Source organism: Portunus trituberculatus, chromosome 30, assembly GCF_017591435.1.
Source record: "Portunus trituberculatus isolate SZX2019 chromosome 30, ASM1759143v1, whole genome shotgun sequence".
Taxonomy (NCBI): domain Eukaryota; kingdom Metazoa; phylum Arthropoda; class Malacostraca; order Decapoda; family Portunidae; genus Portunus; species Portunus trituberculatus.
The window spans coordinates 11332050-11351925 of record NC_059284.1 but is presented as its reverse complement, the minus strand read 5'-3'; the positions used below and the strand labels follow the sequence as shown (position 1 = coordinate 11351925).

Genomic DNA, 19876 nt, shown 5'->3' with positions numbered 1-19876 from the left:
ACTAGTGGTGAGTGGCATAGGATGGGTGGAAGAAGGAAGAAAGGAGAATGAAAATGGTGAAACTGTAATGTAGTATACGTACAAGTGTGGAACTAATAAGGGATCCAAATGCAATATGAATAGCTAATGGGACCATCTTCACTGATGCACTGCATTGATCATTAGGTTACATGAGTTCTAGACAATGTTTACTCTGCTGAAGCTTTGCCACATATAGATACTGCACATTTGGAAATCAAATCAGTATATGAATTGATTACTTTAATCATCAATATTACACTTTTACAAGCATTGGTAACTTAATGGTACTGAATAACAAATACCTAAATATATATATGTATATGTATGTACACAATCATAGTATGATCATCTGTAATTAAAACTAAATAAATATCTTTTAGGCTAATCTTTTACAGACTACAGTAAGTATACAGAGTGAAAATATTAATGCAATATAGTGGACTGGAATATATGCATGCAATAGAATTTTCTTGTGCACAGTGTTTGTACATAAACTGTGTGATGAAGGAGACTGGCAACCCTGAAACCTGGAAAAGTATCTACAGGGTACAAGACAGCAGCAAGAGGTCATCTTTTCACACCTCTTGCAACTCTCTCTCTCTCTCTCTCTCTCTCTCTCATACTATAATAATAATAATAATAATAATAGTAATAATAATAATATATCTGCCCAGAATGGCAGTAATGCCCTTCAACTCACCAGTTTACTTCACTTCTGAAAAGCTCCTGTAATTTCTTCTTAATTCCTTTAATCTGGCAAAATGAGCTCAGTGTCTCACTTCCAGCTGGTCGATAGAGTTTAGAGCTCATGTCACATGTGAAGTGGCATTGTGAAGCAGACTAAAGCACTTGCTTGGTTCCACTGTGAAAAACTTGACAATTTTTTTTTTCTTTAGCTAGTGGCTAGTGTGTGGAATAATGCACTGAAAAACATTTGTCACAACAACCTGGAGAACTGCAAGAACAAATTTATTTCCTATTCATTACTTTAAGGAAATTATGTATCACATCACAGTAAAAATTAAAAACATTTTATATGATGCCAACATGGCCAAGAAAAAAATTTCCTGCACTAATACACCCTGACACATTCTCTATGACTAAGACCCATTCTCAACTGTCAGGCCTCAACACCTAAAACATATTATTCTAAAATGATGAACCCAATATTTCCACACTTAAGATGTGGACACTAATCAAAGGAACATCATTAGTGTGTAATAAGCTTCTCCATCAATGTGAAATGAAGAAGTTTATGATAAAGCTGAGGTAAAGAAAATAACCATGCATTGTGTCTATCGGTCTACAACAGAACTGGTTGAACCAGTCTGCTTTACAATCACAATCAATCAATTAGCAAGCAACTAATGTGAGCAATACGCTCTACCAATGAGGTGGAGGCAAGAGACAATTTTGCCAGCAAAAAATTATTATACAACTATCTAATTGAGCACCACTGAAATCACTGTTAAACCATCTCATTCTAGATACTTTAAAAGGAGAGGCTAGTTCCTTACACACATGCACCAAAACCCAGCAGAATGTGATTTTTGGAATCTTACAGATGTGAGCAAATGTATCTAACATTATTGTCCATGTTTTCACTAGTGTAGCAACCCTCCCCCCTCCCATTACATTAGATTTGGTTCCCAAATACAGCTTCACTACAAAATCTACTTACTTCAGAGCTATTTCTTACCACACTTTCTAACATAGTGATGCTACTTTTGAGCTAGTATCTGGGCACATGGAGCAAGAGCCTTACTGAAGTGTGGATAAAAAAAAAAAAGGTTGGCTTGGGTAGAGTGGCAGTGTCTGTGTATCTTTAGATGCCTCTCACAGCATTAAAGAAAAATACACTACTTACAGTTGAGAAAACTACCTCTTAAACCATTAACTATACACAGCAGAGTGAAGAGAGAATCACTTGTCACAGGTTAGCTTATTGTTAGCATATACAAAAAGCAAGTGATGGAGTCACTTACTATTTTAGCTTATTGTTATCCATCACAATAGTCACTGCAAGGAGCACTGCTCCAAGCACCATTGAGGTGGAAGCACAGCATCACTACACACACACTTGCCAGCACTTGTCACCATTGCCCCTTGCATAGAGAGAGTGTCAAGAAGTAAGCTTAATCAACGTGGTTACACTAACTGTGAGAGCAAACTTCATTATGATGCTAACTAACATTGTTTTGTCTCAAGAGGAGGATTGAGACACTGCTCAGTACAATTATACACTAGTTAATTAGTGCACTATTCAGTTTTGGGGTATTATTTAGGATGCAATCAACCCTTGTTAAGTTTCCAATCCACAGCATTACATGAGAATCAGAATAACACTCAACCTGAGGTCATCTATACTTCTGACCTTCACAGTAACTGTAAAAGGTCTATTCCACATCACACTTCATACATTTATACAGAACATAACACTGTTTATAAAATAAAAACAATCTTGTAGCCTCTCTTTCTGTCTGTCTGAAGCAAAATATTCTTTCTTCTATTTCACATCTCCCAATAATCTTATGTACAAACACAGTATATTTGCATTTTCTGGTTCTGATTACAGCACCAATGTTAAATAAAAGTGTGTGTGTGTGTGTGTGTGTGTGTGTGTGTGTGTGTGTGTGTGTGTGTGTGTGTGTGTGTGTGTGTGTGTGTGTGTGCATTCTAATTGTTCTATGACTCAGGAAGAAGACTATGAAAGATACAAATACTTATAATACTGACCATGCTGCTGAATGCAGCTGAACGGCAGAGGTTGATGCAGATTTGTGTTTAGTAAATGCTCATGCGGTGACCCGTCCCGAGCCAAGCTTGGCTGGTGCTCCCTCACTTAGCATACCCAACATCCTGGAATGCCTCAGTGAGCCTGAACTTAAAAGCTAAATACCACTTAGGGTTTTGACATAAATGTTAGTTATATACTAATTTGGCCTATGGATAAATATCAAAGCAAATTACACTATAGATTACAAAAATATTTGTAAACATGCACTGTAAGAAGCATAAAGATTATAAAATAACAACAGACATTACTGAAATCAAAGAATAATATACATAATTTCTTCAATGAGATTACAATTATCATTAATTTCTAGTTTTGTGCTTATTATTCCACATTCTTCGGCAATTCCCACATTTGTTGCACCCACAAAGATGAACAAGTCAGACAACACCTGACACTTTTTCCTTCATGAGTGTTTGAGCATTGCCTTAATGAACTCGTTGTACAGTCATGAAATCTAGAAATGTTTGTGACCTGCCACTGTAACAATGTCTCTTAATGGTTAATGAAAAATCTGACACAGGTTGAGAATCCCTTACCTAGTCATGTTTAATCTTGAAAGCTTTTACATTTGGGAAATGTCTAGATCTTTACAACCTAAGATAAAGGATACTCAACCTTTGTGTGTGTGTGTGTGTGTGTGTGTGTGTGTGTGTGTGTGTGTGTGTGTGTGTGTATACAGTGGTAGGTACCTCGGGTTATAACTGGATCTGATTATAAGTAAAGATATGTAAAAGAATGCCTCAAGTTACAAGTGAGTTGTAAACAATTGCTTTGTTTTTCACAAAGTGGCAGATACACACATATACGTACATGCCTAGCCATGTTTGCTATAGCTCACACTGTTCTCACAGAGGAAACAGCTGCACAATCACATCCTCATTCATAAGTACTCTTCAGTGTGTTCCTAGTATTTTTGTGTGAAGATCACTTTATTAATGCAAGCCATGATGTGACCCAAGAAGCTGGCTGCTAAGGAAGGTGCTAGTAAGAGGAACAGAACAGCCATTGAAGCTAAAAAGATCCTTGAAGCAACATGAGTGTGGCACAGAATGTGTTGTTGAGCTGACAAAACTACATGACTGCTTGCTTCATCTTTCATGTTTAATATATTTCAATGATTTATCTTTATATGATTTCCTTTATTCATTACAAAAATTATTTATATTCCACATAAAACACTGTTAACTGACTTTCATTTTTTTTTATGTGGAATAAAAGATTTTTATTACCTTTATGTGAAAATATGTTTTAGGTTACAAGTAGTCTTCTGGAATATATTGAGTATGCAACCTGAGGTACCATTGTATATGTATACATATTTGTATGTACACCTTATTTGACTTCTTATTCACTGTTTGAGCTGATGTAGTGTAGATGCTTCTTTATAATTCTACACCAATCTCCTGAAATGATGATACTTATTGACAAAAGCATAAACATTGCAAGTGTCTAACTACAACTTCTTCCTCTACTGACATGCAAGTCACTATATAAAACCAAACTTCCTTATTGTATCCAGCTACTTTACAATATGCACACATTTCGCACAGCCCGAGAGCCTAATTATTAAATTTTCACACTACATACAAAATCATGTAGGTGTGGAGATGACACACTAAGACAGCGCACTATGCTTACATATCATCCCTGTAATGAGGACTGAAGTAGTGACTCACAGCACATTATACTTGAATGACTCACACAGAACACTTATGACTGTGACAGTGGCCAGTGACTGGAGGCCACTCATTAGAACATAAGGCCTATATGGTTCTTAACTCTTGATATAGAACACCCTACAAAAGGCTCTCACTACACTATTAACAAGAAACACAAGTCCTTGTGTAACACTTTTGGCACGTCAATATCTGGAGTACTGCATCTCTAAGCAAGATGACTGACTGACTACCCCAAGACTCTCCCTGCTAACAGACAGGGGTAGAACATGAAGGAAAGACCGTAACAGGTTGTGTAAACCTTCCTAAAGACTAGGAATGATTCAGGAAGTGACTGTAATGAAGAACACCATACTTATATGAAACAATCAAATAAATAAATTCTGGTATAATAAAAAGTATTCAGCAAAATAGTACAGGTGAAATCCAATTTCCAAGGTTAAAAGAATAAGAGGAATGGAAACAGAAGAGAGATGATCACAGAACAAAGTAATTTTTCCTATCTATTACTCTGTGGAGAAGGTAATGCTTAAATCCATTCTCCTAGCACCCACCCTTTGTCAGTATATAGCAGTTCATACTAATAAAAGTGACACATACATAACTTACATATTAAAGTTGTTCTCTACCTGGACAAACTCCTTGGGAAAATAGCCCACCTGAAAAGATAAATAAAATCATTATCACAGTACTTCTGTTCAATATTGTCCTCCCTACATAGTTTAATGGTGGTAGGGGATGGCTCATTTGTCTTCATTATGTACCAGTATGTAAAAATTGAATCAAACATCATTATTCTCATGAACAGACTGCCTACAATTATTGCTCGTGACTTCATTACCCCAAGCATCAGAATCAATTGTATGACAAAGGCTGATAATAATATCATTTACCCTGTTGCCTATCCTGCCTTTCCACCAGCCAGTGCTCTCCCCATCATGGCTGGTGATTATCACTCTATCATCAAGCTCCAGTGATAAGTAATTTGCCCCTGGACCTTGGTAGGGGAACTTCACCACTGCAGTGTCATACAAGGGACGGGATAGTGTGGAGAAGAGGCTGCAACAAAGGTTGGACATTCTCTTTAACTATTCACTCACAACAACCAGATATGTGTTTTCTCAATATTCTACGACTGAGTTCAAAATAATATGATCAAGCAGCTAGATACTCACTCAGAGAAACACTCAGAGAGGGAGTTTTGCCGGTAGTAATTGACAAGTGCCTCCACAGTGCGGAAGTAACGGGCTTCACTCAGGTAAAAGCTGTTGGCTTCTTCATGTTTTAAGATTCTCATATGCTTCACATCATCATGTTTAACTCTGTGAGATAACAAGATAATGTTTGACTTAGATAACACAGTGAGTTATGATGGGGTGTGCATCAAGTAACTAGGAAAAAAAAGTGACAATATGTGATGAAACACAAGCAATTCAAATTTAACTGCAAACAATATTTGATACATAATGTGTGCTCCCAAGTGGTATAAAACACTGTTGTTCATGAACCCATACAATAAGGTCTCCAATAAATGATTTGATCTTCATAAATTTTAATAAAGAAGTTGAAAATATTCTGTCCTATTCTTGGTCAAAATGATATGAGAGAGAGAGAGAGAGAGAGAGAGAGAGAGAGAGAGAGAGAGAGAGAGAGAGAGAGAGAGAGAGAGAGAGAGAGAGAGAGAGAGACTAACTCACTTGAGGGACAGCACAAGTTTCTGGTGGCGTTCTGACCAGCGGATGAGGAATGTTTCATCTGGCAACAGTTCCAGCTGCCTTTTGGCTTCCTCTCTTGTCATCCTCTCCACCCACCAGGGGAAGTTCATGAGTTGGAGATTACCATAACCTGGGTACTGTAAGGAATAGAAGTGTGGATGAATATACCTATTCTCATAATGCTTACATTACTTCTAATTGCAGCCACTATTACTATTATAATTTCCTCTTCAGCATAGTGTTGACCGGGGTAATTTGGACCAGGTTTTGACAAACTTTGATACTGTTCCCACATTTACTAAGATAAACTTACAAAAATTGTATGTAAACATAAGCAAGTTATTACCTTTAAATCACTAAAAAAAAAAAAAAAAAAAAAAAAAAAAATCATTCATACCAGATTCTTGAGCTTTGAAGTAATAAGTGTGGTTCACAGTTATCAATAAAATGGGGTAATGTGAACTTCCCCACTGGGGTAAACTGAACCACTCATGGGGTAATTTGAACCATCCTTTATAAATGCAAAAACAATTTTATAAAAATGGATATAATTCCTCAAAAAATAAAAAGTGTTTTATTTCATAAACATTGAGCCTTTCACATTCAAAATAACAAAATCAATGGCAAGAAACAGTGTAGAAAAAAAAAATTGTTACTCATAGACTACATTTACTTGGCTACTTTAGCCAATGTTTTGGTGTAACACTTGAAGTTATTGTATTCAGTAAGGAGATTATTTATTCTGAATGTGAAAGGTACTGGAGTTAATCCAAAACCCCATTTAGCCATTATTGTTAAGCACTGAGCTAACTCCACTTCACATTCCTGAGGGAGGTTGTGAGGATGACCAAGAAGACACTCTAGGCTAGTGTCTTCATTTACAGTTTCAGAGAGGGTGTTCTTATTGTGTGCCAAGTGTCTTAAAAGGGTTGCTTTACTGACTTTGTACACTTTAGCAGCCTTGTTTATTGAGTGTGATTTCCTGTTCACTGCTCTCATGGCATCTCTGAGTCTATCACATCTTTCTGGATCCTCAGCAGTCTTTCTTTTGTAAGTTCTAGCCATTGTTATTGATTATTTTCATCCTAAAAAGAAGGGAAAAAAATAATCATCACTGTGCTTAGCTATACTGTACCTTGTTTTTTCTCAGCTGATCCTTTATAAGGTCCCTATGAAGTGATACATAAGCATATAATAAGCAGATTATATGCATATATATGACTAATGGGCACTCCTAGCAGACGAAAGAGGATCAGCTGAGTAAAAACAGGGTATAGGCTCAGGGTGTCAAAAGACTGGTCACGTTAATTTTCCTTCCCACTCTGCAGGCTAGCGAGCAACAGGGAGCTGATTTTTTGTATAAAAATACTGCTCATTGGTTTCCACATTAATTTTTCTATAGATTATTAACCTCGCTATCGCTTGCTTGCTAGCCTGTAGTGTAGAGAGAGTGTGAGCGGACAATTCCTAGCTTTTTTGATGTCTTTTATAGGCTTATAGTCTTCATTAAAAATTTCCCTAAATTACCCTAATCATCCTAATAATCATTATTGGGTATATGAGGAGTCTAAGCAATTCCCTTTATAAGCCAAAGATGGCACAGGGCAAAATATTTATGCATATTCTCAAAATATAAACAATTGCGCACTAAAAACTACTGGTTCGATTTCCCCTGCCGCATTTTCCTTACCGGGGTAAATTAAACCAAAAAGTGAGCGTTAATTGTGAGAAAACGAAGCTAAATACAGTATTGCTGATGAAATCATGTTTTTTAAAGTATAGGTAAAACACTCTATAATCACCTATTTGGAAGAGGATAGTTGGCCGCGTCTGACCGCCACAACAAAGTTCGCCAAAACAGCTGATTTGGTAAACAAACTTTGCTGCCCTTTTTTTTTTTGGCTACGATTCGGTGCTTTCAGTCATATAATTGTAATTTCTTTCCTGTATTGATTTTTTTTTATCAAACCTGCACAAGAAATGTGAAAATAGGTACTTTTGTTGTGAAATGCTCAAAACTTCAAAAAGAAATTTATATATGAATTTATTGTAAATATGAATGAGGCGGTCCAAATTGTACCGGTTCGTTGGACGGTCCGATTTCCCCCCGTCGACACTAATATTAATTTCTACCACCATTATTCTTTCATGCAGAAGGCTTTACTTCTGATACTGTAATATATTGTTATGATAATCATCATAATAACCTTCCTATCCTTTCATAATTCTTTTCAGGATGAAAGTAAATTTTCTATATTGTAATGCTACACTTTCATACACAAGAGGAAACATGTCATTAGTCAACACAACCATTATTCTTCTGATATCAAGTTTGCTCTTATTGTAAAGGTAAATGTCATCACTGCCTTCACTTTGAGTAGTGCTATCAACACCATTATTCTCTTTTCTCTTTTCTTAGGTGCTGAAGTACAGAGTTCCACTTTCATAGCAATAGAACATATCCTTTCTTCTTTCCTCTATGTGAAAATTGTGAAGTGTCATTTTAGTCTACATTGCTCTCTTGTTGAGAAACACAAAATAAATAGACAGCAACATTATTTGTTTTTTCAAACAGATGAATCAACTCAGAACGGATGTAACAGGCAGGAAATGGAAGAGTGTGAATGGGAATCCTAACAACTTTCCCATGAAACCAGATTATGGCTGCAAATTTTTTTTAAAGTAAACATGCACAGTCATGTCATATTAAGATATCTATCAATCAAAAGACCTCTATTTCTCCCTTCAGTTCAAAGCCAAGCGATGGATCAATAACATACTGGATCACTAGGTCTCCGTATGATGGGTGGATGGGATGGTGGAATGGGAGACTCACGGCGGGCACGACCCTCGCATCGCTGCACTCCATCAAGACAACTCCTGTGTACCACCATCTTGCACCGTGAACAGCTGTAACCCTGTAGAGAAAACACACAGATGAGAAAAAAAGGAAATGAAATAAACTAGTGCAAAGTTAATGACATGATATAAATTCAAAACGGACAAGATACTATATTATATAGAGGAAAACATCAACATTACAAACTACTTTCACTGTTAATGAGGCATGTACTGTAGTGGAAAATTTATGAAGATAATCACAATACTCAGCAAAGAAAACAGAATAAGGGAAACAGGTTTGATCTCTTGTTTAGTATCTATGACCCATACACTATGATCTTCCCCAAGGGGACAGCTATGAAAAAACTCTTAATCCTGTCCTGCATTCCTTCCTTCAATGTCCTTGAAGTTAAAAAATGAACTGATTCTAATTATTAACTGGAATGAACCTAAAATCAATTTGGGGATAGAAATTCTTGAAGTTATCCGAGAGAAGACTATTTTTTAAGTGACTAGACCTAGATAAGGGAGTCTTACATATATAGTTTTCTTGTTGACTGTGGGGACAAGTAATTTGTGTCAATGCTGGTTATTCTGTTTCTACTGAAGCTGAGGTTCCCCACGAACAGACCTATCTCTGATGATACCAATACAGTATTTCACAATGAAGATGATGCATCAGCATGTTGACAAATCCCTGGTCAACTAGGGAAACTAGAGATACAACAAAAAAGTCACTGCTTGAAAATATCAACAAGTGAAAATGTCAAAACCTAATTTTGAGTTTTTTAAAACTTTAACACAAGTACTTTTTATAAACTTGTGCACCATTTTGACACACCTGAATCCTATTGCATTTTCTACATGTATGTACACATTGCTTACCACTGGTTTACATAAGAACTATAATAATTCTCAAGCCTTGTTTCTGTCACATTCAGATTACAACACAACAACAACGTACTGGACCACTGGTGACCCCAGTGACGGACGGCACCATCACAGTAGCACGCCGACTCCTTTTGGTTCTGACACTTGAACATGTTTTTCTTCTGCAAGCCTGGTCATCTTTGCCTAACAGGAACTCGTAGTCTGTGAGCCGTTTGGCCCATTTCTTAGAGGGCCTGAGTTGCACTTCCTCCATAGCACTGAGCTGTATTTCCTCCATATCACTGTCTCTTTTGTCAAAGTAAGAATATAAGGATTCTACCTCCTCTTGTTCACCATCCACATCATGGTATATGAAACTGTTCCAGGTTTTGATGCACTTCCCTCTGAGTTTTGTGAAGCTATCTTGGAGTCTGTGTACAATTGTGACCTGATTCTGACTTCCTTGAATCACGGATGTGGATCGTGGTGGGAGGGGAGAGGCAGAGGGAGTCGACTCTAGACTTTCTATTAGGACTGCCATTTTCTGCAGCTAATAATTTTCAGATCTGGGAGGAATATCTTGATAAAAATGGCTTCTTCCGTGTTTCAAGGCCAAAAAGTCGAGGTAATTATTAATCCAGTGTGATGAGTCTGCATCCAAGTGTTCAGACAACAGACTAAGAACTGTGAACTTCCCATGACGTCAAGTGATGCCGTAAAGATCAACACTATCAAACAGTTACACACAGAGACACACATAGACAGGATGTTACTGCTTCCTCTGATAATAATGTACACGTGGCAGTCCTTACATATTCTGCATCTCAACACTAAGTATCTTGTGAAGAAAATATTAAATTTTACTTCACATATGTTGACACCATTTAACTTTAGTAAGTCAAATGGTAAAATGGAGTTGCATGACAAGATGTTTTCCTGAATGTTAGAAGGATCTTGGTAAGAGTATACTATATATTGTCAATTAAGTTATAGGCAATGACTAAAAGGGCAAAATATATTGTTATTTCTTTACAATACAATCAGGAAAGAAAATCTACTTTTGAGTGGCCAGTAAAAGTAGAGAGAAAGCGAGAAAAGAGAAACCATACAACTATGTCTTTCCCATAAAAAAATTGATACTAATAAGGATCTCCTTAATAACTTTTAAGGAGTCAAAGGCCTGTTTTGGCTGGCTGTGCTTGAAGAATAAGGAGAGCTTTGTATTGTGGTTGGTAAGGTTGGTAAATACATTTGTAGTTTTCTTATTAAAAGAAAAGGAGATCAATGGGAATACTCAAATTATGGAGGTTATATCTTTTGTTGAAAAATGGGACACAGTGTTGTTCCCAAAGGTACAAGACAGATGTTGCTAGATTGAGATAAGCTTGTTTCTGCTACCAGCAGCTTGGCTACACCATGTATGATACAAGGGCAAGATATATTCAGAGTTTGAGATGTGACGACACAGCACCACTCAATCGCTGTGCCTTGCCAGGTGTGAGGATAAAACACACTCACAAGGTTCTAGATACAGCATCACCATACCATTGCATTACAGTATAGGGGACAAAACACACACTTACACAATTCCGAGCTATGCATTCAGAATGAATAAAAAAATTTTCAATGCTAGGAACTTCACATTCCTTAAGTTTAACAGTAATTCTTCAATAAAAAGCAAAGGAAAAAACTTGAAAGGGTACTGTACTCTACTTACCTGAAAGATGGTGCCCTTGAGCAGCTTGCTGCATATCATACATCTGGTGGTGAGTTTGGAGAAGGTAGTTATGGAGAATTTGTGTTCCATTTCTCGATTCTTGGCAGGATTGAGGTATTCTCTGCAATGATAATAACCTTCCAGAACACTTGGGTATACATCCTGACAGCCTGGACTAACTCAGAACAATTAAAAGCAATTACTTAAATCTCACTCACATCATTCATATACATTTATATGGACTTGCTTAAAATTAAGTTACCATCATGACTAATATACAGATATTATTTCAGAATACTAATCAACTATACAATCTCTTGCACTTAACAGGTTGAAGTGGAAGTTAATAATTATTCTCATGATTACTGTATTAATTTAATAATGATTTTACATTACCATAATAAGAACATAAGAAAAGAGGAAAGCTGCAAGAGGCTGCCAGGCCTATAGGAGGCAGTCCCCATCCATGAACTTATCTAACCTTCTTTTAAACCTCCCTATTGACTCAGCTCCGACTACATGACCACTGAGACCGTTCCACTCATCAACCAGTCTGTTCGAAAACCAGTTTCTTTCCACTTCTTTCCTAAACCTGAATTTTTCAAGTTTAAACCCATCATTTCTGGTTCTGTCCCCGCTACTGATCCTAAGAACTACATTCATGTCCCCTTGTTAAAACCCTTATACCACTTAGATACTTCTATCAGGTCTCCTCTTAACCTACGTCTCTCTAAGCAATGCAGATTGAGTTTTTTCAGTCTCTCTTCATAAGGAATATCCTCATTCCCTGTATCTTTTTAGTTATCCTCCTTTGCACTGACTCCAACAGAGCTATATCCTTCCTAAAATGTGGGGACCAGAATTGTACCGCATAGTCAAGATGTGGCCTGACCAGCACCAAGTATAATTTCAGTATTACTTTGGGACTCCTGTTTTTATTTAACACTTCTAAAAATGAATCCCAATACTCTATTCGCCTTATTCCTGGCCTCAATACATTGCTTCCTTGTACCGAGATCGGAGCTAACTATGACTCCTAAATCTTTCTCATACTTGGAACTTCCTAGTGCCACGTTATCTATTGTGTACCTATTGCTTGGATTATCTCTACCTACGCTCAGTACCCTGCACTTGTCAATATTGAACTGCATTTACCATCTATCTGTCCATTCTTTCATCCAATCCAAGTCTGCCTGCAAGGCCATGGCATCCAAATCGGATCTAATTAATCTACCTATCTTTGTGTCGTCTGCAAATTTACTAATGTCACTATTAATTCCACTATCCAAGTTGTTGATATATATTAGAAATAACAATGGCCCTAAAACTGACCCCCTGTGGCACTCCACTAACTACATCTCCCCACTCAGAATTAGATCCATTAATTAGTACCCTCTGTTGCCTGTCGTCTAGCCACAATTTAATCCAGCCTAATATTTTACCCTCTATACCGTGTGCTTTAACCTTTTTTAAGAGCCTCTGGTGAGATACCTTGTCAAAGGCTTTACTGAAATCTAAATATAGAATGTCATAATTATCGCCCTCATTTACCACCTCATAAACCTTACTATAAAAGGTCAACAAGTTTGTAAGATACGACTTTCCCTTCGTAAATCCATGTTGTGTTTGATTTATCAAGCCATGTTTGTCTAGGTGTTCCCTATTGTTTTTCGCTATAATTGATTCCATTAGTTTACCCACAATTGAAGTTAAGCTGACAGGCCTGAAATTAGGTGTTAGGGTTTTATCTCCCCTCTTAAAATATGGGAACCACATTAGCTTCCCTCCACATTATCGTTACTTCATCCTTGCTTGGCTGGCTACCCTCAACTCATATTCACTTTTAGCCTTCCTTGTTAATCTCTTAACTGTTCTTACTAATTCATGGTATAGTGGCCTTAAAGCCTCATCTCCAGCCTTTAGCCTCTTAAATATAGTTCTTTTTTTGCCCTATGCATCGCTTTAATCTGTCTGTCATCCACTTAGGGTCGTTGTTTTGTGATTTTATTGTTTTATATGGAATGTTAGCTATCTGACCCTCATGTATTTTATTTAGAAAGTCGGTATAGATCTCATCAACCCTCGGATGACCGGGATTCCTCCCATGTTCTAATCCAGTTCCCCCCACTGCCTCACTCTCTGTCCCACTCCGACTTTACACCTCACCCCCCTTTCCTTCTTTCTACCTGACTATCTCTCCCTTCCCCTTGCCAAGCGATTCCTTGTAAATACTCCCTTAAGCACTTGAAATTAACCTTCCTGAAGTCAGGTACTTTCCTACTGTTTGTTTTTCAAAAATTTTCATGCCATTTCAATGTATGTCATATTTCTTTGTGATCACTGTTACATAGCTGGCCACCAACCTCCACCTGCGTAACTGCCTCCTCCCTCTTTGTCAGAATTAAATCTAGAATATTATTTCCCCGTGTAGGGTTCTAAAATGACTTGCTTTAAAAAATTATCCTGAATGACTCTATGAAACTCTTCTGCTTCCCTGTCACTCACCATCAAGCTCCAATCAACATTCTTATAGCTAAAATCCCCTACCACACATACCACCTTTGTAGTGAACACCACTACACTACTATTACAATCATTACCAGACATGCACGCCTGACTGACTCCAGTGTGTAGTGAACACCACTACACTACTGCTACTTCTACTATCCAGTCACCACATGAGTTCAGTCAGCACCGAGACTCCAGGACACACACACTTGCCTACATGACCGCTCGTCCCATCACCACTACACTACTGCTACTACTACTACTGTCCAGTCACCACTGGAATATAGACAGCACCGAGACTCTGACACACACACACACACACTCGCCTACACGACCGCTCATCCCGTCACCTCTACTTATTGTACATCACACACTCACCTACACGACCGCTGGTCCCGTCACCTCTACTTATTGTACATCTACAGTAAATAGCAGTGTACATACCTTCCTTGACATATCTAACCAGATTTCTGTTAATGCAATTATATCAAAATTTTCAACACAAGCTGCTCCTGTCAGCAAATCTATCTTATTTAAAATACTCCTACAGTTCATGTAATACACATTTAAACTATTCTTTGCATTTAATAAGCTGGTTACTTTTCTAGATTTGGCTATTCTTTCATCCCTATGAATAACCAAAGAACACCTTGGCGTGATAAATGCACTCCATCCCTGGTATACAAAATGTCTTTGCTGTAAAAGAGGTCCCAGTTATTGATGAATGCCTATCCATTGCTCCTGCAGTGATCTGCAAGTCTGCAATTTACTGCAATAGCCCTGAACAGCCATTTACCTCCCAATCCCCTCCTTGGCAACACACTGCATACCACAGAGGTTGCATCCTTATTCCAAATTTTAGCCAAAGCCTCCTTTAATATCCTAAACAGCTCCTCACTCCTTACCTTACAAAGGTCATTTCCCCCCGTGCTGAGGAAAACAATGGGTTTGGTCCCGTCTGCCAAACACATGTCTAGCTGAGCACTTACCCTCTTGATTCCAGCACCAGATAAGCACATTCTCATCCTTCACTTCCTGTCCTTAGCACAAAATGCCGAGCCCAAATGTCTCACCTGACTGTCACAAACCACCAGAATCTTACTTGTGGGTAGGGAATCATCTGCCCTCCTCATCTCGTTGCCTTCTGCCTTCTCTCTATCTCTCCTCCTCCACTCCTTCCAACACAGCGAAGGAATTTGTCGTTTCCATTCGCTCAGCCTCAGGACCTTTCTCCTTTTTGCACCAGAAGACACCACTCACCACTTCTCTTGGCCCTGCATCTCAATACTTGGTAAGGAGACTGTAGAAACCGCCACTCCCTCAGGAGCTGAGTTCACTCAACAGAATTCAGCCTGCAGGTCAGAAACTCCTCCCACACCTCTGAGATCCTTCGATGGAACTCAGCCTCCACCTATGAGATCTTCATAATGAAGGCCTTGAGGTTAGGAGAACTAACACACCCAGCCGAAACCATAGGGAAAGCAGGGAAAGCCATCACTACGTATAGAAGCCAACAGATCACACACCACTAACAAGAGACTCATCACCACTATCAGAGAGACACATCTGACCCCTAGGAAGGTTGACCTGAGACTGATATGAAACAACACCCATAAGATTATGTCAGCAGTCTTGGAAAATAGTCCTGGAGAGAGAAAAACATTGAAAAATATAGGCCTATGTTAGTTTGTACACTTTTCTTCCAGCACCAAGAAACTCACATGGCATCACTGATATGCTTCATCCACCTCTCCTTGGAGTCACTGTCCTTGGTGAGGATAGTGTACACTGTCTTATTTACATCCACCACCAAGAAGAAGCTGTTATGCCGTCCCTTGGTGCTGCCTCCCTGTACCGCTGCCACTGAGTTATCAATGTGACAGTTCTCCAGCTTCACAGAATCCTTGAAGATGTATTTCTCATCCTGTTGTGAGACACCATCATCAATAACTGCATGAAAGAGGTTTGAATTGACCTGATAAATTTCCAATGATATGTAATAGAAGTTTTGAAGAGTAAAACATTTTCTTTCAACAACCTCATATCAAGTTCATGTTTCTCATCTTATATGTATACATAAAGTATGTATATATACATATATATTTTTTTGTTTTTACAACTGAGTTTTTTCAAAATGCAATGCATGTACAAGTCTTTTGTTTTGAAAATATAAAGCTAAGATCTAAGTAATTAATGTAAAAGAAATTGATTGAGATCCATTAGCAGTAAAAGAAAAACACTAATTTAAGTAAAATCTACAGACAACTTTAAAGTTATTCTCCCAACATATACAAGACTTTGAGGGACAACAAAGAGGGGAGGGGAAAGCATAATCAATAACTTAAAAAAAAAAAAAAAAAAAAAAAAAAAAAAGACTTGAAAAATACTAAGCAGGGAACAAGACACCCAAAATATAAATTTATGATTCCCTTTCAAACACATGTTCATACTTCCCAATCACACTACTCTGTGCACAACCCTCACCAGCACATGCTTCAGTCACAGTAGTGAAGCTTTACAGTGCCATGCCTAAAAATGTATAAACATTTTGCACTTCTTTCATACACACAATATCTCTCTCTCTCTCTCTCTCTCTCTCTCTCTCTCTCTCTCTCTCTCTCTCTCTCTCTCTCTCACACACACACACACACACACAATGGAATGCATTGGATAATGGAATTGTTGCAGCACATAGTGTGCATAACTTTAAAGAAAAATTAGATAAATGGAGATATGGAGTCAGGATACTATGAGGCCCGCTCGAACCCTGTACAATACAACTAGGTAAATACAACACACACACACACACACACATACAAATCATTGAAATGAGTTGGAGTTACGTTGAGGAGCAAAAAAATCCTCGTTTGAAATTAGTTTGCATAAAAATAGTTAGAAAGACAGAACAAAATTATCCTTACTCAAAAATCTATATGTATTTTAGCTAGATTAATACTACACACACAAACCACACACACACACACACACACACACACACACACAAAGAGAGAGAGGTACAAAAATGTTGAAGGGTTCTCAGCACACTTGCTCACATCACTTTTTATCACAAAGTCTCTTCTCACCATCACACAAATCACAAAGTGCAAAAGGTCAAATTTCTAGTTACCCCAAGCAATCTTTCCATAATCTGTGCGATCCGTGAAGTTACCATGGAAGCAGGAAAGTAGAAAAAACATGGCAAATATTAACTTATTATGTGTGTTTGTGTTGCTTTTGGTGCAAATAGTGCACTTTTTCTTTCAAATTGTGAAGAACAAGTGACAAACTCAGTGTTATAACATAGCCTTCAACAATACAATATACACTGACATGATCCCCACACTTCTAAAGGGACAAAATCCTACAGCCTTTTTTAATCAGTGGAAGGTGGACATACAAAAGCCACAATGGTTGCTGGCTACGTGAGTGCTGAACGGTGCTGTTCAGGTGTGAGACTGGATCGATCCCTGGAGAGAGAGAGAGAGAGAGAGAGAGAGAGAGAGAGAGAGAGAGAGAGAGAGAGAGAGAGAGAGAGAGAGAGAGAGAGAGAGAGAGAGAGAGAGAGAGAGAGAGAGAGAGAGTCAGCCAAAAGAAAATTCAAGTATGCTTAACTGCCCTTCTCTGAGGAAAGTTTGGGGCAAAAGCATTCCAAAAGTTGAAGCAAATTCAGTTAAGGTATGTATTGAGGTTAATATCTACAGCAATACTCAGGTAACACTATAATGATGTATCTTCTCTCCTTTCTCCGGGATCTTAGAGCAAGAAGGACAATACCACAAAAACACACAGAGCACACCACCAACACCACCACCACTGCCAGTTAGTGCTATGTTTACTGAGTACCTCCACAGACACCTCACCCAAGGACCACCTATTGACACTATGGCCAAGGAACAGTCCAGATAGTCTCTGTCAAGGAAAGTATTATTGTATGTTAAAACCAATATCCTACAATAACTTAATCATTCCACTGGAAATACATATCAATATAGCAATTACTCTATGAAACCAATTACCTTGCATTAAGATGATATTCTAATAAAATTATATATATATATATGAAAACACTGTTGACCAATACAAAAGGATTGCCTAAAGAGGTTAGTTTTATTTGACAAAGCTGTCATTGACAAGAAAATGAAGGAGAAAGTAAAAGCTGTAATATACGAGAAATGATAAATGAAGTTAAGAGAATAGACAGATACAAAGAATATTATTATCAAAGTACAGTGGTTTGCAATGTCTACAAGTTAATAAACAGTTCATATACTTCTTTGTACAATAAAATATTATGCTTGTTTCCATGGTGCTTACTAAAAGGACTGCATGGCAATACCACTTTATTATGTAAGGCCTGTGTGCTGAGATGAAATTCATTACAAGAATTGCAAAAATGTCAATTTCATTAAAAAGAGGAAAAAAGTTACTTTCAATGACAAATTCCCGATATCATACAATTTCTTTTCTGATCACAAAATGTGACTCCATTCACTTGCCCACCATCAGTATTCAACATCTACAGCATCCAATGGTACTACAATGTACAAAAAGCAGAGAGCATGGACTTACTTTTGTTTGCTTGCTGCATATCACCATCACCTTGTCAAAGATGAACACATATCTGCAAAGGAAATACAGATCAAAGCATCAGTAATATCTTCATAAGTCGAGTGAGTTTCTCATTTTCTTAGTGCTCACACAGTATATTACTAACAACTCCCAATAAAGACAGCCTTACCTTTTCCTTACTGGGTCAGAATGACGCTCAATCTTCGTCTCACCATCATGCCTCAGCTTGCCAAGATTCTGCCAATCATTGATTTCGCTTGGCATGTCCAATATACTATTCTGAAATAGCAATACTCTGTCATCCTCATAACTACATACAACTTTTCTCAATGAGTCCAATCCACAACTACTGGATCTTCATCATATTCCTATTATAAATTTTGTCAGTTATTTATCTGGCTTTGTCCTGGTGAGCAAATGCATAATGGAGTGATAAGCTAAAAAGAGAATGATGTAAAAGCTTACCTGAAGGTCCTGTATTATTTGAAGCATCTCTCTGTCCCGCTTTGCCTCATTTATATACTCAGCCAGGTCCTTCATGGCCTCATGAGCACTCTTCAAGTCCCCCAGGTCACTGCTAGGAAACTAACAGATTTCCATTATTGTGACAATTATAATAAAGAGAAGGGGAAAATAAAAAGAAGTAACATCAACTTCACAATTCTGCCTTCAAATAGAAGAAATGTATAAACCACTGCCAGCATCAAGACAACCCAGTTTAACTGACTAAAAACAGAATGCATTTCTATACTTTTCCAACACTGTAACTTAAATCTGCGATGAACTATGTTCTATGCAACGAACTTACTGGTTGGCTATGGCGATCCAGCTCCTGCAATAATAAGTGGTACTTCAAGATTCGCTGGAGAGGCACCACTAAGTATCCTTTCAGCTGGTGACGTCCTTCATTGACCTCATTCTGGCACTCCTACATTGCCACAGTGATGCAGCAATAAAGAGAAAGGAGCCACATGAGCAGCAATATCAAAGGCAGAACTAAATACACATGCAAAACCTGGGAATGTGAAGACAGAAGGAAGCTAAACTGTCCACACTATTCTAATGTGAAAGCCAAGAATGGGTGGCACTGCCAATGATAGGAGAAGGACTTTATGAGTCTTCAGCAATGTTGTAAGTTTGTAATTGAGGAGCAATTTGTAGG

At 37.8% G+C, this 19876-nt stretch overlaps 1 protein-coding gene across 6 annotated transcripts in view; it reads right to left on the bottom strand.

Moving 5' to 3' along the window:
- Positions 1 to 248: 248 nt before the first annotated feature.
- LOC123510892 (protein vav-like) overlaps positions 249 to 19876 on the bottom strand; it is a 32714-nt gene continuing 13086 nt past the window's right edge. For 3 of the 6 annotated variants that reach the window (XM_045266355.1, XM_045266354.1, XM_045266358.1), the window contains 13 exons: positions 19523 to 19642; positions 19180 to 19299; positions 18884 to 18993; positions 18715 to 18766; positions 17989 to 18054; positions 15867 to 16069; positions 11638 to 11758; positions 8990 to 9127; positions 6192 to 6346; positions 5670 to 5816; positions 5388 to 5553; positions 5104 to 5153; positions 249 to 4221 (listed from right to left, as the gene is read on the bottom strand). In XM_045266355.1, coding sequence (XP_045122290.1) covers positions 4209 to 4221; positions 5104 to 5153; positions 5388 to 5553; positions 5670 to 5816; positions 6192 to 6346; positions 8990 to 9127; positions 11638 to 11758; positions 15867 to 16069; positions 17989 to 18054; positions 18715 to 18766; positions 18884 to 18993; positions 19180 to 19299; positions 19523 to 19642 — 1461 coding nt within the window. In that variant the 3' untranslated portion in view covers positions 249 to 4208. Of the gene's footprint in view, positions 5154 to 5387; positions 5554 to 5669; positions 5817 to 6191; positions 6347 to 8989; positions 9128 to 11637; positions 11759 to 15866; positions 16070 to 17272; positions 17294 to 17988; positions 18055 to 18714; positions 18767 to 18883; positions 18994 to 19179; positions 19300 to 19522; positions 19643 to 19876 lie in introns of all 6 variants that reach the window. The other 3 variants (XM_045266356.1, XM_045266357.1, XM_045266359.1) reach the window with 3 other exon arrangements.